The 22,585-nt window shown below is 43.4% G+C and overlaps 1 protein-coding gene across 4 annotated transcripts; it reads right to left on the reverse strand.

The window, feature by feature from the left end:
• Positions 1-7,771: 7,771 nt before the first annotated feature.
• Positions 7,772-18,225, reverse strand: LOC123992614 (WSC domain-containing protein 1-like). 4 transcript variants are annotated; one of them, XM_046293898.1, is made up of 11 exons: positions 17,894-18,225; positions 14,959-15,025; positions 14,469-14,714; positions 13,901-14,361; positions 13,569-13,683; positions 10,288-10,472; positions 9,938-10,059; positions 9,599-9,773; positions 9,208-9,372; positions 8,805-9,005; positions 7,772-8,600 (listed from the first exon to the last, which is right to left on the reverse strand). In XM_046293898.1, the coding sequence occupies exons 4-11, from the start codon at positions 14,328-14,330 to the stop codon at positions 8,248-8,250; spliced, it is 1,746 nt and encodes a 581-aa protein (XP_046149854.1). In that variant the 5' UTR covers positions 14,331-14,361; positions 14,469-14,714; positions 14,959-15,025; positions 17,894-18,225; the 3' UTR covers positions 7,772-8,247. The 4 variants fall into 4 exon arrangements, with proteins under 4 accessions (XP_046149854.1, XP_046149853.1, XP_046149852.1 ...); XM_046293897.1 differs by having other exon boundaries at positions 14,959-15,070; XM_046293896.1 differs by lacking the exon at positions 14,959-15,025.
• Positions 18,226-22,585: the final 4,360 nt, after the last annotated feature.

Below are 22,585 nucleotides of genomic sequence, written 5' to 3' on the forward strand. Positions count from 1 at the left end.
CCAGTGCCAATTTAGACAGATTAGGCTAGTGGCAGGACCCCCCCCCCAAAAAATTATACCCCTACCAGAGGTCGATCAAAACACAACCATATTTTTCACATCTCTAATGTCTCCCATTTATGAAATGGATGGTTGTGTAAAAATATTTTACTCCAAAACTAAACAAAAAAATACAGAATAATGCCTGGCTGGGGAGATACAATAGACGGAAATATCAACTATAAATATTTATGATGAATGTAAACTAAAATGTTTGGTAGCTGATTAATAGACAACTCAAGAAGTCAAATTGGCACTCATTCAGCACTGTATGGTCCTGCCTGACAAGACATACATACAGTTGCACGTCTTTTGATGTTGTGGCTATTCTAACTGGCTCAAAGGAAAACAAGTGGGCTCAGACATCGAAATTAAATGTTTTGGGGTCCAAGGTTCCAGCACATCTCAATGTACATCACAAATGCAGTGAGCCAGAGGGAGGTCATGTTGGATTCTGGCAGCCTTATTGGAATAGCAATAAATCAAAGCTTCGCAACAAATCAAAGCTTACTTCTAAATCATGAGGAGACTTAAGAGCCCAATAATGGAGGCACAGGTTATACCACAGGTGGTATACAGCAAGTTGTAGACCTAGGCAGAGGGTGTTCAGAGTTCTCTTTCCATTTGTGGGAGCCTCCGAGTCTCAAAAAGACTTGTGACTTGGAATTATTTTATGAAGGTCATGCCAAGGATCATTTTGCTATTTGATTTATGATTTTAATTGACGTATCAAAGCAAAATATAAAAACATTATTTGATGAAAATGTGTTTTTGTCCTTTAAGCCCTTACAAACCCATTGAATAAGAGATTCACTACATGGAACAACAGTCTCCATATATACTTTCATTAATGTTTTCAACTGGTACCGGGGACCTTCAGACTGGTCTTGTCAGGCCTGTGGGCGACATGTATGTGTTCATGAGAGGCTCACCTTTTCGTTTTAGTGTGTAGCCCAAACTGGACACTACAGACAAAAGTTGCCAGATCGTCTGTACAGACTTCAGACGAGTCCCAAGACACTTGTGGGGATCGTAGAGCAAATTGAAGAAAACCATCAAGTTTGTGAGAATCTCATCTTTCCATAGAGGGGTCAATGGTATTGCGGCAGCCATATTGCATTTTGGACTCCATTATGGATTTGGAGACAACTCTAGGGGGGCCCCCTAACATCATTGCAAGAGGCTAAACATATTATATCCAAAGAGGAATATTAGACTGAAAAGAAATGACCGTTTTCACCATCTCAGCCCACTTGTTTAACTTAAATCCGATAAGATTACAATAGTCACAATATCAAAAAACCTGTAACTGTATGTATTTTTGTCAGGCAGGATCATACAGCACTGAATTAGAGCAAATCTGACTTGGCAAGGTCTCTATCAAAGATATTCTCTGGTACTTTTGTAAACTTTTTAGCCAGTAGTTCTGAAACTAGTGCCCACTAGCCAAAAGTGTTCCCTGAAAATTGCCAGCTGTCACTCAAATAGCGAGGGGCTAAAGCTCATTGGTTGGAACACGAATTGATAGTGGGCTGGACCGCGTGGGGGAAAATGTAGGGAAAATGGTGCCACACAGCTTCCAGTAAACAATCACTTTCAAACTAGGGATTTTGTAGCTAATTGAGGTAAAACAGTAATTCTGCTCATAGATTATGCATGTATGAACCACAACCCCCCACCCCCTCCAGCCAATATTTATTCTGCACTTACCTAGTTTAACGGGTGTTTTCCTTAGAGCTGATTACAATAACCACAACATCAAAACACATGGGTAACTATGTATTTTTGTCAGGCAGGACCATACAGCACTGAATGAGATCACATTTTTAGCAATATCAGCGCTTGCAATTTTGGGTTACATGAGTTTATGTGGCCCATCTCCTCTTGGCCCGCGTTCTGCACTTTTTTTACACAACCATCCGTTTCCTAAATGGGAGACATTAGAGATGTAAAAAAAATACAGTTGTGTTTTATCCTACCTTTGGTAGGAGTATTTCAAAAACTAAAGCCCTTTTTGAGGATTGGCCCTAGCCTAGATACAAACATCTGGCTTTTGGCATCGGGACTCGGTAAAAACACTGCACTCCGAGTGACTTTTCGTAGGCAGGTCAGGAGAGCATTTTTGCTAACCCTAACCCTTTTCCTAACCTTAACATAATTCTCCTAACCTGCTACGAAAAAGTTGTATCCTGATTTTTAGGGAATCTCTTTTGACATGACAACATATTTTTGAATATGAACAGGCCTACTATATTTGAACCCGGATAAATATAATGGATTATCTCCTATGACTAGATAAGCCTTTATTATTTCATTTGAATCCTGGGTGGAAGGCTATGGCTGTGTGTGCGTGTGTTTATGTTTGAGAGAGAGACACACAGAGAGATAGATCGAGAGCGAGAGAGAGAAAGCGAGTGAAAAAAAAGAGAGAGAGAGACAGCTAGACAGAGAGAGAAAGTGCTGGGAGGTGGGTCGAAAAGCAACTCCACCTTTGCTGACCCATATCCCGAGTAAGCTGATGAGCCTCTTAAATGCAACACCTTGACACCTCTCTCCTGCTGCCAGAAATAGGGGAGAAAAATGACGCTCAGCAGAATACACCATGCAACTAAACATACAAAATCACCACACACAAATCATACTCATGAAATTAATGTGTACACATGCTTTCTATCGTGCAGTTCTGTCAAAAACTAGTCCATGGATACAACTAATATGTATTATTGTCATACCTGGACAATATATGCCTATGGAATGGCTGTAGTGTGCATTACTTGTCCTGTTCGAATGCTCTATAGGTCTTACCCTGACCCAATCTGGTGGATTTGATATATAATCACTGATAAAGACAGGAGAATGTGAACTGGTGAGTTAGGTCTCATGTCCCTGGGACAGTATTTAGGTATATATATTTATTAATGTTGAGGTAAATTGCAGGTTCAGACATAACACGTCTTAGTAACCTCTTGATTAAATGTTTGCTTATTCTTCCATAGCCACAGTAGTGGTATGACGATGGTGAATCGACCACAGACAAGATAAGCGGAAAAAAGTATATTTTGATAGAACTATCCCATAATCCTAAAATATTATTTAATGTCCACACGATGGCGCCAAGTGTACATTAGACTGGAAAAACAATAGACTTGCACATACCAATACCATCTCCAATCTGTATTTAGCATTCACTTTCACCAAGTGGCACTGGATAATATTAACCTGTAGCGGTGAGTGAGTAAAATCACTGGGGAAGCCAAGCCATGTTACAACCTACACTGTATGTGTTGTGATAATTGTGTTGTTTGCTGTCAAATCATATGCCTTACAGCCGTGATATATACGCCTATAGGCCGAGACAATAAGAAGACAGTGGCAGAATAAATTCAACCACACCTTTGTTTTATGATGAAACCGGATAGCAACTTCTGTCCAGTGAAGTCCACGACACATATTGCATGTAACAGACAGTTAGTTACATGACAGTCAATCATTCAATCAAATGTATTTATAAAGCCCTTCTTACATCAGCTGATGTCACAAAATGCTGTACAGAAACCCAGCCTAAACCCCCAAACAGCAGGCAATGGAGGTGTAGAAGCACGGTGGGAAGGAAAAACTCCCTAGAAAGGCCAGAAACTAGGAAGAAACCTAGAGAGGAACCAGGCTATGAGGGGTGGCCAGTCCTCTTCTGGCTATGCTGGGTGGAGATTATAACAGAACATGACCAAGATGTTCAAACGTTCATAGATGACCAGCAGGGTCAAATAATAATAATAATCACAGTGGTTGTAGAGGGTGCAACAGGTCAGCACATCAGGAGTAAATGTCAGTTGGCTTTTCATAGCCGATCATTCAGAGTATCTCTACTGCTCCTGCTGTTTTTAGAGAGTTGAAAACAGTAGGTCTGGGACAGGTAGCATGTCCGGTGAACAGGCCAGGTTTCCATAGCTGCCGGCAGAACAGTTGAAACTGGAGCAGCAGCACGACCAGGTGGACTGGGGACAACAAGGAGTCATCAGGCCAGGTAGTTCTGAGGCATGGACCTTGGGCTTGGGTCCTCCGAGAGTGAGAGAAAAAGAAAGAAAGAAAGAAAGAAAGAAAGAAAGAAAGAAAGAAAGAAAGAAAGAAAGAAAGAAAGAAAGAAAGAAAGAAAGAAAGAAAAAAGAAAGAGAAAAAGACAAAGAGAGGGAGAGAGAGAGAATTAGCAGGAGCATACTTAAATTCACACAGGATACTGGATAGACAGGAGAAATACTCCAGATATAACAGACTGACCCTAGCTCCCCGACACATAAACTATTGCAGCATAAATACTGGAGGCGGAGACAGAAGAGGATGGGAGACACTGTGGCCTTGAATGGCATTGGTGGTACAGCATGGTTAAGCAAGTTAATGTTTCAGACATTTTCAGACCACTAAACAACTATTGATTTAGAACCACAGAGTTACCGCAAGTCACAAAGAAATCAGGAGATGCCTCCACTATTCCAGCACCATTTCAACTTCAACATTTAAACATCATCAAATCACCTATGCTTAGTCTAATACAGTGGCAACTGAAAGAAACCAAAAACAATTTAGTCCAATCAACATAAGCTAAATACGATGCGGCTGTCTATGGTTCTGTTTCTGTTTGTGTGCGTGGGCGGGCGTTCGTGCAAATACAAAAACATGTTGACTCACCCTACTTGTAGGGAAACACCAATGCCATCCTCTCTTTCATGCTGATGAAACGGTCTTTCACTCTGTCATACAGTACACGCTTTTATTTTATGTTGTCCTAGGCTACCTGGCTAAAATGCTTGCTCACTACTGGTAGCCTAACTTCCATTCATGGGCAACATTAGCTAGTTAACATTAGCCTTCTACATCTAGCTGCATATTGTATTTCCATCCTCTCAGGCCAGGGGCACAACAATGTATGAATAAATGGTGGATCAGAATTGCTGTTAAAATCATTGGCCAGTACAGAGAATGAAGTAAAACTACAAGTCCAAACCCCATCTCCATCCATGGCTAATTTAGGAATAGCCACAGGAGGACAACAACACAACTAGATGCAACAATTCAAGTTGTTTCTATTAATGACGTATGCTCTCACAATTCCTTTTCACTGCCACGACCATTCACAGCTGAGCTCGCACAGATCAACACCGATTGGACATTTTTTCTTTTTCGTCAAGGGAGGCCAAATTCTTGTTGGCTTCCCTTGCATTCAATTCTACGTGTGGCAACAATGTCATACTCGTTTGGACCAGACAGCATCAGATAGATGGCCTACACATAGAGAGACAAAGGGGCGCTGTTCACTCACTATGATGCTTTCTCCTGTGAGATACATTCAGCCTCTTGCGAATTGAAGGAAAATTATGAAAGATAGAAAGATTGTATAAAACATTTTTGTACTTTGTTTGGGAAGCCTGGCTTTTCTTGGCCTCCATGAATACACATCACTGATAATAACAACCTTACTTCGGCCCCCAATAGAAAAATGCGCTCAGCATGTATTCCCCATTTCCCAGAATCCCACGTTAATATTTTATACCCAAGGTTTCTGCTTAAATATACCTTTTTATTTTCAGGATATACACACTTTATCATGTGTATTTGTGTAATAAGGCCTAAAAGGAATACAACATGTAGTTCTGTATTTGTGGACTTCAGGAAACAGCAGACGGAACACCCCCCTATCCACATCGATGGAACAGTAGTGGAGAGGGTAGTACGTTTTAAGTTCCTTGGCGTACACATCACAGACAAACTGAATTGGCCCACCCACACAGAAAGCATCGTGAAGAAGGCGCAGCAGCGCCTCTTCAACCTCAGGAGGCTGAAGAAATTTGGCTTGTCACCAAACGCACTCACAAACTTCTACAGATGCACAATTGAGAGCATCCTGGCGGGCTGTATCACCGCCTAGTACGGCAACTGCTCCGCCCACAACCGTAAGGCTCTCCAGAGGGTAGTGAGGTCTGCACAACGCATCACCGGGGGCAAACTACCTGCCATCCAGGACACCTACACCACCCGATGTCACAGAAAGGCCATAAAGATCATCAAGGACATCAACCACCCGAGCCACTGCCTGTTCACCCCGCTATCATCCAGAAGGCGAGGTCAGTACAGGTGCATCAAAGCTGGGACCGAGAGACTGAAAAACAGCTTCTATCTCAAGGCCATCAGACTGTTAAACAGCCACCACTAACATTGAGTGGCAGCAGCCAACACACTGACTCAACTCCAGCCACTTTAACAATGGGAATTGATGGGAAATTATGTAAAATATATCACTAGCCACTTTAAACAATGCTACCTAATATAATGTTTACATACCCTACATTATTCATCTCATATGTATACGTATATACTGTACTCTATATAATCTACTGCATTTTTATGTAATACATGTATCACTAGCCACTTTAACTATGCCACTTTCTTTACATACTCATCTCATATGTATATACTGTACTCAATACCATCTACTGTATCTTGCCTATGCCGCTTTGTACCATCACTCATTCATATATCTTTATGTACATATTCTTTATCCCCTTACACTTGTGTCTATAAGGTAGTAGTTTTGGAATTGTTAGCTAGATTACTTGTTGGTTATTACTGCATTGTCGGAACTAGAAGCACAAGCATTTTGCTACACTCGCATTAACATCTGCTAACCATGTATATGTGACAAATAAAATTTGATTTGATTTTATGTTTTCCAAAAAACATTTAGCAAATATTTCCCATCAGTGTATCGAATGCTGTAGACAGGGAGAGACAGAGAGAGAGAGAGACCAAGACAGAGATAAAGAGAGAGAGAGAAAAAGAGAGAGAGAGATAAAGAGAGAGAGAAAAAAAGAGAGAGAGAGAGAGAGAGAGAGAGAGAGAGAGAGAGAGAGAGAGAGAGAGAGAGAGAGAGAGAGAGAGAGAGAGAGAGAGAGAGAGAGAGAGAGAGAAAAGATACAGAGAGATAGAGAGAGAGACCAAGACAGAGATAGCGAGAGAGAGAGAGAAAAAGAGAGAGAGAGATAAAGAGAGAGAGAAAAAAAGAGAGAGAGCGAGAGAGAGAGAGAGAGAGAGAGAGAGAGAGAGAGAGAGAGAGAGAGAGAGAGAGAGAGAGAGAGAGAGAGAAAGATACAGATAGAGAGAGAGAAAGAGAGAGAGAGAGAAAGATACAGAGAGAGAGAAAGATACAGAGAGAGAGAGTACCATATTACACAATTGTAAATCCAGACACTCTGGTACATAGTGCATCGCCCACACAACCAGTGCTGCTGCGCTTATCAGCTCAGTACAGATTAGTATACAGGACTAGAGACTTGCCCCTCTTCCCTGAGCTAAACCTGCAGGCTGGGACTGTATGTCTGGTCTTGTCCAGGGCTGCTCTCTTGAGCTGGGACAGATCATTCTGTCATGGGCCTGCTCACTCTCCCTCTCCCTCTCCCTCTTCTTCTCTCTGGGGATGTAGCCCTCAAAATACAACCTGACATCATTTTCCCACTTCCCTTGGCTGTAGTGTAGTTGATCCCTCAAGATAGTTTTTAAATAGTGGTATATTTTGTCTAATTTGGTTACTTGATGGTCTAATTTTACATTTACATTTAAGTCATTTAGCAGACGCTCTTATCCAGAGCTAATTATGCTCATGTATCAACACCACCTTATAAACACTCCAATGTTAACTCATATTACAACAGTATCCCTTTCTGAAGACGTTGCTTGCATTAAATCATTTAAATGTCACTTTATTATGTTGTAATCCAATATATAGTTTGTATATTTTAATCACAATAATCAAATTCAAAAGTGGGTTGAACCACAGGATGTAGCCTATAGTTCTTATAGGATGTTCGATTTATTTAGAGTTGATTTAAAACAGAGGAAACCGTTTCCATTGTTTGGTACACTTATAAGTTCACCCCCAATGAGGCAATGTCCCAAAAAGCCTAACAATTCTAAAACAGAAAGACAGTTCTTTGATAAACCAGTGCTTCTAAAACATAGAAAGTGTTCTGTGAGAATAGCCTCTGTGTATATGACTATGTTTCCTTTGCATGGCACGCTCCTGAAATGAAACACTTTCTCTTGGGTTGGATAGGGGGTACCCATCCATCCGTGCCACCACAGCTAAAAGGCAGTGTAAACCGAGGAGGGACAGGGTAGTGGACGAGGTGGAGATCAGGGTTATCAGAGTTTAGCTGTCCATCATCTGGGCAGGTACTCCAGTGGAAGGCCTGTGTGGTTGCTGTCCCGGAGAGCCTGGTCCACCGCATGGATCAGTCCATCTATCAGTCCTCTCATGTCGGGTGTGAACGGGTCGAAGGTGGGCTGCCGGACCCCGGAACGTTTGAAGTGTCCATCCTGGTTGCTCTCGGCACACAGCAGTTTGTCCTCTGTCACTGTGGTGTTGAGGAAGGAGGTGATGGATCGTAGCTGGGGCACCAACGCTGTCTGGAGTTCCTCAAAGTGGACCACTAGGACTCGCCGGCCGAACCGCAGCCAGTCCAGTACGTGCGACGCCCACCAGGAGGCGTAGCTGCCTACAAACTCAGGCCACTCTACAAGGGGGGAGCATATTATTGTGCAGTACTTTTCAGAAAGAACAATGTCAACTCACACAATGCAGACAGACACACAGACCCTCCCTCCTGCAATAAAAAAAAACGGTCCTAGGAGATCTCCTACTTTGGCTGGTGTACTATACTGTACATGACTAATAATACATGCCACAATCAAACCCAGATTCCAGGCTGGCTCTGTACCTTTGGTCTTCCAGTGATGATCAGAGGCGTATCCCAGATGTCCTGCACACTTCCTGTTGAACTCAGCCATGAGGGAACGGTACGGGCTCCTGATCAGCAGGATGACAGAGTCGTACATCTCTATCTCTCTCTTCCCACTCTCATGTGTTTTCACACAGATGGTCCGACCACTCTTCCAGTAATCCTTCTCGCCTTTGAAGCCTACACAACACCAAGACACAGATGCACAAACCATATGGGAAGTATTTTGTTTTCGTCATTGGCCGTATAGGCCAAGCCAGACAGAGGGATATGGATGATTAATTCATTTTTTAAAATCTTGAATTTATTATGGACTGAGGCAAATAGCTGGATCTGCACAACAGGCCAAGGACAGAAGTGGCTGTACAGTATATGAGCTGACCTCTGTTGTAAAGGGTTCCATCAAAGTAGTAGCTGCCTGTGTAGTACCCTGTGGCCAACTCTATGAGGTGTCTGACCCAGGTGTTGCCTGCTCCTGGGAAGCTGGAGAGCGCTACCAATGAACTGGACTTCTCCGGTAGGAACTTCCTCTCTGTGCATCTGGAGTCTGGGAGAAAGAAGGAATTTAACATTTTAAATCAGGATGGAAATTGTACATAGTCTGCTCAGAAACGTACTGAATTGCAGAAACACAATTTTAACATCTTGAGTGGAATTGCGTGGTGCAAAGTGGAGTTTGGCGTCATACCGGATTGGTGCTTAAAATTATTTCACAAGGTTGGCTGTATTGGATTTGAAGGAAGAATGCTTTTTTGGTTGTTTGACCGTGTTACCTTGGACAGGTGTCTGATAGACCTGGTAGAAGTGCTGGAGGGTTGATGGTAAGGAAGCTTCAGTGGTGTTGCTCTGTGAACAGTGCTCCTCCTCAGCCGGCTCATGGAGAGTGAAGTCAGGAGTAGCGTAACCACAGAAACAGTCCGAACTCCTCAGCATAGCCAGAGGAAACTCCTAAGGCCAGGCAAATGTGGTCACACTTCAAACAAACTAAAACGTATAATGGGTTTATAAGACATTCAAAAAGTCTTCATAAGCACGTCATAAATGCTGAAACAATTGATTTATAAGCATTGTTATACTGTAACGTCCTGACAACGGCACCCTAGGGGTCCAACCTTGTTCATGCAGGCCTCTATGCAGGACTGGGAGGTGAGGTTGGGCTGGAGCACATGGACCAGAGATGTAGAGGAGCTGTTCTCAGGCTCCCTGAAGCAGCCGCGGTAACGCACGTTCCTGTCTGCAAACACAGAAGAGGTAGTTTGCACAGCTGCAAGTCTTAACCATATGGCTTCAATACAGACCTATAACATACCTGAACATTCCCTGTAAGCAGGGCCCTAGACGTGTCTGTGTAGGTGTGTAACAGATGTGTGTTCTCCTGACAATGAATGCGATGCTTTATCAGCTTGACTCAATCTCCTGCTGTTCCCCAGCTCTCAGATTGGACCAGGTCCCTGATACTCACATCTCCTCTGGCCTGGAAGCACATCCTCCACCGTGAACACTGACAGGCGCCCAACACCTCCACAGGGGGAGCCTTTCTCCCCTTTACAGTCCAAGTTACACTCCTCGTCTCTCACACGCAGGCTGGTGATGTGGTTGCCACAGTAACACTCCGACCCATACTCCAGACCAGCAAACTGGTAGCCACTGTAATAAATGACATTCAGATAGATATAAAACTCTGGTAAAAGTTTGCATCAACTCACAAAGTATTCACAACACATCTGTAATCACTAAACAATCTGGTTCTTTGTAAAAAATAAACGTATTTCATATATTGACTTCCTAAAAATTCTTATTTTTTCAAGAGTAATCTTTGTCTATAACTATGCTGAACCATACGTGTATCACGAGAACATACAGTATGTTAATAATGAATTCAACAGCAATGCAAATGCAGCACGCTCCTCAACCCTAGGGGTTAATTAGGGGAGCACTGAATGTCTCCCTCCCTTTGCTCTGCTACACAATTAATACTGACAGAGACTGAAGCAGTCTGCCTGCCTGCCGCTCCCTAGTCCCTCACAGTAGATCTCTCCATCTCTCCAACCCCCCCTCCTCAACTCCTTCAACATCTTCCCTGGGAGACCAGAGACTACAACACTCCTCACTGCTCCTCTGCTCACACATCCTTAATTCGGAGGCTTCAATTTCTCAGCCTGGGACAAACCAGCTAGTGCTCTGCTCCTGCAACTGTAGGTCTGTGCTTACTCTCTTCCCCCAAACTCTCTTCCATTACTAGTTAATACAAGTCAAGTATTGTGGAACTCCTCAGGTGAGTCTATGCCTATCAGTGGTAGGCCGTCAGGGCCAGCAAGACCTTCTCTGCTGGCCTAAACATCATCAGAATATAAAAAAATGTTTTTTTTTAAATTCCCACAAATACGTATTAAATTATTCCCCAGAGTAAGAGTTATACTCTTCATTTCATAGCTTTCCTCTTGGTTGCACTGCTTCCAGCCCCAGGTTGAGATTTGTAGGGCTGGTCTTTATTTTAGATCTTTTATCCAATCATATTCAGCCATCATGTGTTGCCAGGGGTCTAAAATCTGCCCTCAGGCCTTCAGAATCAACAGTGCCGCCGCTTGTAGTTTAAAGTGAATGGAGATGAAAATTTAGTGTCAACCAATCAGCTTTAGAGATGGCTATTGTACGCCTGCTGGCTGGTTCCAGTGTTACACAGGAGCCAGCTAGCAGGCGTAGTGCGTGCACGTCTTTTGATTGGATTACCAATATCGAGAGGCAGGTCCTATATGGGCAGGTCTATGCAAACCTCAGAACTAGGAAACTGAATTTGATAAACAAATTAATTTGCGTACTACTAAGCTGTTTTTTTAACCCACAATGGCGGAAGGAGAAGATATCGATTTGGTCGAGGATATAATTATAACGCCATTCTCAAGACAAACTTTTCAAGAAAAGTTAGACATTGTCAGGAGAGGTCGCCCGACGCCGACGCTACAAAGCCTGTCACAGGCGGGAAAGGGGTTCGTTCGCCACTTCCAAAGTTCCAACTACGAGCGCTATCAATGGCTCACAGGCTCCGAGAAGCACTGCAAACTGTACTGCTGGGAATGCCTATTATTACAATTGAGCGAGAGAGGCGCAGGTTCAGTCAAATCTACGATGACACAGGGCGCATCTCAAGTTCACCCAGCGCACGCAGAGGGCCAGCACAAGGAGACCCAGCACAAGGAGACCCTCACACATACTACCAACAACTCCACAGCAATATTCTGGACAACATTATTTGCCAGATACGACACAAGTTTCAAGACTACGAAAAATGTATGTTTCTCTCCCTCCTGGACCCCCAGCACTTTCAGACCTACCGGAAAAAAATCCAGCAAACAGCCTTCTCCAGCTTAACAGAGAGACACGGAACACTGTTCGACCTATCCAAGCTAAAAACAAAACAGAACTGACTGTAATGTATGCTATGACTGATTTTGAAGGGAAAAGTCCCTCTGATCTCCTTGATTTCCTTAAGCAGAAAAATTGAATGAGGACATGGGGCAACTTTACACATTGGCATGTGTGACAGTGACTATCCCTGTGTCCACGGCTTCTGTCGAGCGGTCATTCTCGGCCTTAAAGCGAATCAAAACGTATTCCAGAAATTCTACTGGACAGACTCGGCTTTCAGCATTAGCCTCCATGTCGATAGAACATTACTTATTGGTGGAACTAAAACTACAGATAGACTTTACAATGGCTCACAGGCTCCGAGAAGCACTGCAATCTGTACTGCTGGGAATGCCTATTATTTGCAAGTGATAGATTTGGTGTTTGGAGCCACACTGGCTTTGCAAGTTTGAGTTGTCTAACCAAGGCAGCAATGAGACACGGCTGGGCACTTACAAGCAATGGTGCTTTTGAAAACTTTTGGGGACACCCGAGTGGATCTACAGTTCAACGAACAAGCGCGCAGGGCAACGGGAGCTGCACAATGAAAAGGTATTGTACTCTTCCCCTGCTATTCTATGAATAAAAATGTCAATTTCAAGGTGACGCAACGCCTGGTTTTATACTGCGTTTTTGTCTAAATGTATTGTGTCTAGAGCCATGGCATCATAATGATGGTAATAAGAGGTGGATTAATTCGGGTGGGACTGTGTAGGACCTCACTGAAGGCCCAGCCCCCAGGCCCACGGCACGCCACTGATGCCTATGCTATGCTAATTGTATGGTCTGCCTACCTGTGGGTGCATTCCAGATACACCGATTCTGTGCAGTTTAATCTGCAGGGATTATAGGAGGGGAATGGGGGTTATATAATTGTCACCTTCTGACCTTAGTTCCTTTGTTTTGTATTTTGTTTTAGTATGGTCAGGGCGTCAGTTGGGTGGGTTGTCTATGTTAGTTTGTCTATGATTTTCTATTTCTGTGTTTGGCCTGGTATGGTTCTCAATCAGAGGCAGCTGTCAATCGTTGTCCCTGATTGAGAACCATATTTAGGTAGCCTGTTTTCCATTGTGTTTTGTGGGTGGTTGTTTCCTGTTTAGTGTTTTTGTTTCACCTTTCAGGACTGTTTGTTTGTTGTGTTTGTCGTTTTGTCTAGTGTTGCATATTTCATTAAATAATATGAACACTTACCACGCTGCACCTTGGTCCTCCTCTCCTTCCCCAGACGACAAGCGTTACAATAATGTTGATGATATGCTCCTCCTGAGATGTGAAATACTTCCTGTGTTATGAAAGATCTGATAATAGTGTGTTGAGGCAGGATGGAGAGACAAATACCTCGCTGAGCAGGTATCCTGGCACATGGTGCTGGTCATTTTGCGGAAATCAGTGGATACAGATCCTCTCAAAGCCCGCTCCTTGGAATTGTCCAGGAAGCAGCCCATGTAAGAACCTTGCCATGAGAGCAAACAAACACACATACATAAAATAGCAAATCATTAGTTACAGGTTAAGTAATTCGTCATTGTGTTACTTCATTTTGTCAACCACTTTTTCAGGTAGTGTCTCCAAAACTTGAGACAGCTAATTTATAGAATACAATAGCCCTTCAGAATCTCCATTCTCAATGGCAGAGAATAATTTTCCTCATTTCTGGGATAGGTAGGTACCTTTTTGAGGCACATTCCTCCTGGGGGTGCTCCTCTCCACCTGTGACACATCCTTCTCCGTCATCAGGCTGTGGAACCAGCGCCGCCGCAGGTGTCGGATCTCCAGATTCCTCGACATGAGCCAGCGTGTTCCAGTCCTGTCATCCAACGGGCTCCCAGGCTGGTACCCCTGTCCCCTGGACATGATCTGTGAGCTCCTGCCCCCGGAGCCTCCTAGCCTCACGGGTGGCATCCCCAGGGCCCAGGGTGGTGAGGGTAAGGAGGGCAGGGAGGACAGTGGCGGGCTGGTGGCCCCTCGCTGGGACACCACCAGGTTGGCCCGTTGGAGCAGCAGGACGCTCCCTGCCATGATGTAGGCCACACCCAGAAAGAGCAGGAACAGCTGGGTCCTCCGGAGGAAATGCTGCAGTCTGTAGAGGGGCTTGGCCATCGATCCCCTCTTTATCTCAGCCTGCCGCTGGCTTCAAACATATACAGAGCTCTGGTGTAAAGCATTCTATCTCAGTAACATACTCTCTTGTCTAGTCATCTCAGCAATACGATTATTGTAGACTACAATACTTCTCACCACGAGAGGAATAGGAATCAGGAGTTGGTGGAGCCTAGTCGTTAAATGACCTTAGATGTACCTCGACCATGATCCACTCAAGCAAGAGGTTCCGCTCCATAGCTTGTTGCTGTACGTATCTTGACTGTAATGCGAAGACACAGCCTCTTGAATCAGGATGATTCAGCCCACCTTCTCCAGAGCCAATGGAAGGCAGTCTGAATGAGGTCAAGGTTCAGCTTTCTCTTCTTATCCTCAAAGATGAAACTACAGATAGGAGACACAGGAGAAATATTGTGTTACTGAGGCAGAGTGGTTATGGTTGTATATGTCTCTATTATAAAGGAGAGGAGGTGAGCCTAAGTAAGTCACCAATTCCTCCTCTACAAGTTGGCAAACTATAAGTTCCATGTCTACTTGTTTACAATACGTAGTTGACATGCATGACACAAAACCAATTGCCTGAATGGTCTCAAAACTAGATCCTTCTCTTGTCCGCGTAACCTCTCACCTTCATCTCAGACTCAGCTTTGGAATACGGCCCAGTCCAAAACAAAGGCTTGACATGTGGTGGCTTTCTTTCTCGCCAACACCAAGGGAGACCAGAGTGGAATGGAAATAAGCTTAGAGAAACATTATTTTCATGAGTTTATAGAGTAACTAGCAGATGCAAGTTTTCCTTCACAAAAATAATAGTTTTAGTAGCGTTACCCAGTGATGACATTCTGTGTTTTTTTTACAAGAATGACTTATTTCCCCCACAATGCGAGATTCTCTGTGTCATCATCTAATCCATTACTTTCTGACATGAACCAACAGTGTGAGGTAAACACATTTAGCTCAGTCAGCTTTTCAACCCCCTCCCTTTCAGCAATAACATACTTGTATTTGCAGGAACCAGATTGCAATCGTCAATCTCAACTGGGCCATACAAGACTTTTAAACCTTGTGTTTCATTATAGAGGTAATGCCAGTTTTCCACTGAGTTGTGGGTTGCATCTTCTTTCTTGAAAATTAATAAAACATAGGAACCCTGCAGTTTAAAGCTAAACCTTTCACTAATGAATGTAGATTATTTCTCAAACAAAGCACATTTTAACCAGGACTTTACAATTTGAGGCATTAATCACATTCAAAATAGGCTACTTTGAAAAGGAGAATAAACTTTAAAACCAGATTCAAGAAGTATAGGAAGGCTGGCAATAAAGCACTGTCGTGACTAAGAGAGCCTTTACAGACAGATACATTTATCCTTCCAAAAACCAGCCAAATCTCTTAATAAGTTTCAGGACAAGATAAATCTCTTGCAGGGTCGGACAAATCTCTCAAATTTTCATCCAAATTCATATCCTGATATGCCAGACAGAGCTCCCTCTTACACATTTTATTTGTTTTGCCTCAGAGGAACTGCCTCGCCTCAGAGGAACTGCCTTGCCCCAGGCAAGCACTGAGGCGCTTCTTTAGTTGCTCTTCTTTGTTTTTCTTTTCATGTTGCTCCATACTTCCTGGAACCCACGGACTGTCTTCAGGTGCAGTACAGACGAGGTGATGATCATAAACATAGTTAAGCTCCAGAGTAAGCGCCCTTTCATATGCTTTAGCCTACTTTCACATCTTAGACAATCTTGTACATTTTGCCAGTTTGAATTTTGTTTTTTCCAATAAATAAACCTTACTGTGGCATTTCTGCAAATTATTTTATTTTTGTGACCAAATTTATATAAATGTATTTGTTTTTATAAGACAGAAGCATCAGTCCAAGAGAATAAGTTATTTGTATGTATATATTTCTGTAAATTCTGACCCAGATTTTAGGGTATGAGCCAAGACTATGCTAAACCAAGGACAGCCTCTGCATTCGTGACCTGTGTGGAATACACTCAGCCACTCCTGAGAGTGGTCCACGGCCGGCACTTACCAATCCTTTAAGAGCCAGCCAGCAAGGGATATATATGTAGTGCTGCATTAATATTTTGTTAGTAAATGGAACATATTGGGTTATTTACACTTTGTTTTTCATTTCCATCTGCAGAATGATGGGCCAAGCCATAAACAGGCCACAGTCACTAAAAAACACTCAATAAATGGCTGCAAAAATGATTGCAAATGCCACATCCTGAACACTTTTTTATTGACTACTGAAATCAAATGGATCCATGTGTAAAGAATGAGTATCTGCACCAAGATCTGCTGCAACGATACTTGTAGTGTATTTATTGAAGAACACATGTTTATACCTGCAAGTGTGTTTAGCAGAAAGCTTTAACTGCAGTTACAGAATGTTCTGTTGTAATATTTTGCTTCATCTGTCTATAGCTGATGTTGGAAATGGTATGAATCCCCTACTGGGTCTTCTATTGAATTTGTATTGAAGATTAATATTTTTGTAAATCTATGATCCAACATAGCACAAAGTTGTTGTTTTTTCCTTCATCCTTTATATAGCCAGTTATGGCTTTGAGGAGGACATGTTTGTCTTCTGTCTACTCCACATGTGACTGGTGGCATGTTGGCATAATACCTGATCCTCTGACACATTCATTTCCGCCTCCATTTTCCCAACCCTGACAACTAGTCTCCAACCATTCTCCCTTGCAACCTTCCACCATTCCCCTTTTCCTACCATGGCCCCAGCTGCTGAACTCAAATGCCCAGGAGGCTGTAGCTTGTGATCCACCCTGGAACACAAATCAGCTCACACAAACAGCCCACTGAATACCCCATTCAATACTAGATTGGATGGAGAGGGGTGGTGTGTGTGTGTGTGTGTGTGTGTGTGTGTGTGTGTGTGTGTGTGTGTGTGTGTGTGTGTGTGTGTGTGTGTGTGTGTGTGTGTGTGTGTGTGTGTGTGTGTGTGTGTGTGTGTGTGTGTGTGTGTGTGTGTGTGTGTGTGTGTGTGCGTGCGCGGGGGGGTCTTTCTCTTGGTGTTTGTGGAAAGAAAACAGAGGGAGACATTCTCCACTGAGGGCTATGTAATGATCTGCTGTGTATTGGGCATTAACCTAGCACCAATAAGGACTCACACTTCGATGTTGTATCATATTTAAATTGGTTTTGAATTGAGACTCTGCGGTAGAGCCCTTTCTAAATGCCATTATAAGTTGGGGGAAAGTGGGACCCTTTATATGAGGAAAGATTTTCCAAAAAATCATAGGTTAAATTTCAACTGATCAAAAACAATCTACTATCAATAATTCCACTTGTTTGCATCATGTAGATTTTCGCATGGCCTCGATGCATTATTTATACATCACATCAATTTACAATAACCTACAACAACCCTTTTAAATCACCAAAGTCACATTTGGGGCTATGTTTTCAATTGCCGTTCAGTAGTCTAAAAAGTTCACGGGTTAGACCATGCACAAATGACTTATGTTAAAACATCAACATATAATTCCTAAATCAATACAGCTCCACAATGACAAACATACTGTAGGTCTTACCATAACGCCAGTATCTCGTTAGTAGGCTAGGCTAAAACAAACGAACGAAAAACGAATCATTAATAAAAGCTACATATGTTAAACAAATTCTGCACATCCTTCATAAACGGCATCCGAGTGTTCAGTCCTTCAGTGTTTCTGAGTCGAACTGGCGCTCATCATTGTATGTGGCGATGTTTATGTCTCTTCGTCGGCCTCATCTCATTCTTTTTATTTTCACATGTAATGCCTTCTAACGCGAAGTCATTATAAAAACATGAATCCCAATATGTTAATCCTCGCTATGTCGCCTCGGTCACACACGCAGCAGAGCAGCATCACGTTTGTCTCTATTCGCGCACAGACCCAACTGTTTAACCGGACAGAGACAGGGATACAGTGCGCATGCTCTTCAAGGATACTCCTCACAGCTCACTGGGGGTTCGATGTGCACTGTGCACGTTTTCCACATTGTCTGCCTAATACAGCGTAATCCTTCATTCTATTACATTCGATAATATTTACATTATTTGTAAGAATCATATAAAATATTTAAAAAATAAGTATATTTACTTTCTGTCATCACATTCATTGTGATATCAATTAGGCTCCATCATGGAACATTGTCATTAATTTGTTTAAATACTGTGATTCTAGATAGGTGCCCCTGGTTTTACAGACACCTATTATTAATGTCTGTGAAATATCGGTGAAAATAGAGATTGGCTTCTGGTCTTTTTTTGCTGTAGATTGGAAGCTTCCTATGGCAAGGGAATATGTGTGGCTTGCATTTGAAATATGAGACTCCAACAGCTGCATCGGTGTTATGACATCGATGGATCAATGAGATCAGCGCTAGCCTGAAATTACAAACGGAGTGGAAGGGGTGCAGCTGTGGATGCTACATTGTCAGTTTGTAGTGCTAGTCTATTAGGCTAGGTTCAGGCCAATTCTGATATTTTTTCTCACTAATTGGTCTATTGGCCAATCAGAACAGCTCTGAAAAAGATCTGACGTGGAAAGATTACATGTGATTGGTCAAAAAAAACAATTAGTGGGAAACATATCAGAATTGGGCTGCCTGTGTAAACACAGCCTGACTGACCTGTTAATGAGAATGGTTAGGACATAGGAGAGGGAAGACTTTCTGCTGGCGTCGCTTGTTTACCTTGTTTACACACACACACACACACACACACACACACACACACACACACACACACACACACACACACACACACACACACACACACACACACACACACACACACACACACACACACACACACACACACACACACACACACCAGATGATTGTTTAACTGAATTCTACAGTGGGCTTGGTGCTAATCAATAGGCTTGGTTTTACTGTTGATGGAGAATATAGTGGCTGGAGAAGGAACAGGTCTTAGCGCAATTAGAAATGGATAGTTATAGTACTGATCAGATAGAGCCTCACACTGCAGCTCTGGCCATTGCTCCCTGTCTCCCCTGCTAGATGGAACTAGTTCATCCCTGTGTGGTTGGGTCTGAATGAACACACTGATTACTTTTCCTAATTAGAAACAGACACATGGAAAGGGTCTCTGTATAGAACAGCAGGTGAAGTATTACTGTAAAACATCTCATCCATCACAGATCGTCACTGCAGTGCAAACTCCCACACACCTCTCCCATGGGTATATGAGCTTCGTGCTGTATGACCTTCATGCTATCTTGAGCCTTTGGAGAAGCCCTCGTATTTACACTTACATTTCACACTGTACAGTCATTCTGCTCATATCGACAAAAAAACTAATTTATTACCCAGAGTGCCTTGTGTCAATGTGGTCCTTCTGTAGCTCAGTTGGTAGAGCATGGCGCTTGTAACGCCAGGGTAGTGGCTTCGATCCCCGGGACCACCCATACGTAGAATGTATGCACACATGACTGTACGTCGCTTTGGATAAAAGCGTCTGCTTAATGGCATATATTATTATTATTATTATTATATTAATGTGCCCAACACCCTGCAAACTACAAGTACTGTAATTACAGCTGACGGTGCCTGGCACCGACCACAGCCTTGACAGAGGTATGCAGTCATATAAAACCTAATCAATATCAGATGTTAAAGGATGCCTCTGCTTTGCCCTTGATGCAGATGAGAAAACCCTATAACTGTCGCAGGGACAGAGAATTAGCATAGCTCCTGATGTACCCCAGGCTGGAATGAACTCTCCAGAACTCTAAGGGTTCTAATTAAATCAAGAGGCAGAGATCTGTTCCCGGTTTTTCTAAAGTTATCTAACTGGATTTCGCCTATCGAATAGGATTAAATGCATAGAAATAGAACAAATAGAATGGGAGTCCCCATTCGATCCAATGATTCATTCTATTTCTATGCATTCAATCCTTTCCGATGGGTGAAATTCAGATAGATACATTTAGAAAAACTGGGCCCAGGGGATAAAGAGGATTAATGTTAGGAGGCCTCTGTAAAGTCGACTATACCTCACCCTGGGTCTGGATTAACACCTTCTATACACTACAGGTTACCATCCTTGCATGCAGGCTGCATATATAACACGGATATAAGACACAAAGGCTTATAGCAAGCGTTCCTTGGCTTTATATTACCGTCTATAAGCAAATAGAGTACAATGCATCTGACTCTAGTCTGTACACGGATTGCCTGCCCGTGACAGATATATTCATCAGTTTGCCGTGCAGTAATGTCCAAGATAATGTGTTTGTCATCTGGTCCGGACATACAAATCAGCTTATCCCCAGGGGCTAAACTGAATGAAGCAATGCATATTAGTAATGAATGAATCCAGGCCTGACTCAGTTCAACATTGACCTCCTTTACTATATGAAATGTCAGGAGTTGACATATCGTGGCAGTTCGGAGTTACAGGATATGTTTTTATTATGTTTGTTTTTAGCCCCCCACCCCACCCTCCTCAGCATCCATCGGCTATTTCTCTCTGCCCTTTCCACTTGCTTTGTTTGCATTCAGTCAGAGTACATTCACACGCCAGGAATGAAAGGGAGGGAGAGTTTTTGCCCTCTAGTTACCTGCAGGGATGGACTGAAACAGTCCCGCTTGAGTTGGCCTTTTATCATACAATGAGCCAAGAGTGATATGTCTGTTTATTGGTGCCAAGGGCGAATGGGGAACTGAACTTTAAAGTCAGCTTTCCACACTCACTTGACCATAGAGCAGTCACTTGGATGGAGCTGAGTGATTGGATGCTTGAAAAATGCAGCCTCAGTCCATGCTCTAATTTTGCCATTTAGACTCTTCTCCTTCTCAGACTCTGTTTCATCACTGCCTGCCTGGTCTGCACTCTTAGTGTAATGTTTTGTTTAGGATAATCTCAAATGTAAAAGGGATGGATGCGTTGCAAATAATGTTTTTGTTGTTGCTTGATGACTATCATTTGTAAACTCTGGCATGTGGGCCAGAGATGCAATTTGTTTTATGGTGCCTTGTTACTTAGCTTTACATTTTTTGCTGGTAAACACATTAGTTGCAATGAGATTAAATGACATTGCTATAAATTGCTATTACATGTACCTCTCATTAGTGGGGGAGATGAATGCTGCTTTTAGTGGAGCTGGCTTAGTCTGATAGATGTGTCCATGTTGTTGATCCAGCATTAATGAAGTTATTAGTATGGACACTGGTAATGCAGGCTAATTTCTATTTCTACTGTGACATAATGGATTTGAGGCTCTGGATCAAGAAACTATAACGAATCTGATTGTGTCACATTTATTTTGATGAAGATATGCTGAGATAATGAAGACATCATTCAGCTCCCTGAAATCACTCAGAGCTTAGTTCAAATACTCATCCCCCTTTCAACCCCACAATTGCTTTGATTCTAGATTATACAGAGATTTATCGTTATAGAGACATTCAGATGGAGCCCTTTCATATACTGGCTGACTCATAGAGACAGAGAGAGGAAAGAGAGCTGTGGGACTCCGTCGGGATGTGAGGGTTTTGCTTGGGTAGGGAGAAGCCTGAGCTGTCACCTCCTCCACTGACATGGTCTCAGGGCAGCAGGGCAGGACTCAGAGCTGGCTGACTGGCTCGAAGTTGGCTGACTGGCTCAGAGCTCAGAGGGTGCGGGGGGGGGGTGGAACCAACAGACCCCGATCTGAATGTCCGCGGGCAGCCAGCAGGTTATCCAGCCGGATCGACAGGTCCACTAGCTGGTTGAACGGGAGGGTGGTGTCTCTGCAGGCCAACTCCTGTCGGACGTCCTTGCGCAGACTGCAGCGATAATGGTCGATCAGGTCCCTGTCGTTCCATCCCGCGCCGGCAGCCAGTGTCCGAAACTCCAGGGTGAACTCCTGGGCGCTCCTCGTCCCCTGCCTCAGATGGAATAGGCGTTCACCCGCCGTTCTACCCTCGGGTGGGTGGTTGAAGACTGCCTGGAAGCGGTGGGTGAACTCCTCAAACTGGTCCAACGCCCCATCTCCCTCTCTCCACATGGCGTTGGCCCACTCCAGGGCTTTCCCAGTGAGGCACGAGACGAGGGCGGACACCCTCTCACGGCCCGAAGGAGCCGGGTGGACGGTTGCCAGGTACAAGTCCAGCTGCAAGAGGAACCCCTGGTAGGTCGCAGCCGTCCCATCATATTCCTGGAGAAGGGAGAGACAAATCCCACTGGGACCAGGAGAAGGAGGGGCGCGTAGTGGAGACCCGAGCTGTGCTGA

Source organism: Oncorhynchus gorbuscha, linkage group LG13 (assembly GCF_021184085.1).
Source record: "Oncorhynchus gorbuscha isolate QuinsamMale2020 ecotype Even-year linkage group LG13, OgorEven_v1.0, whole genome shotgun sequence".
NCBI lineage: Eukaryota > Metazoa > Chordata > Actinopteri > Salmoniformes > Salmonidae > Oncorhynchus > Oncorhynchus gorbuscha.

Coding starts and splice junctions, on each gene's coding strand:
- LOC123992614 (XM_046293896.1), bottom strand. CDS start 14,330: ATGGCCAAGCCCCTCTACAGACTGCAGCATTTCCTCCGGAGGACCCAG. Junction 9,774..9,937: donor TAGAGGCCTGCATGAACAAG/GTTGGACCCCTA, acceptor GCCTGGCCTTAG/GAGTTTCCTCTGGCTATGCT. Junction 9,373..9,598: donor CTATCAGACACCTGTCCAAG/GTAACACGGTCA, acceptor TCTTTCTCCCAG/ACTCCAGATGCACAGAGAGG.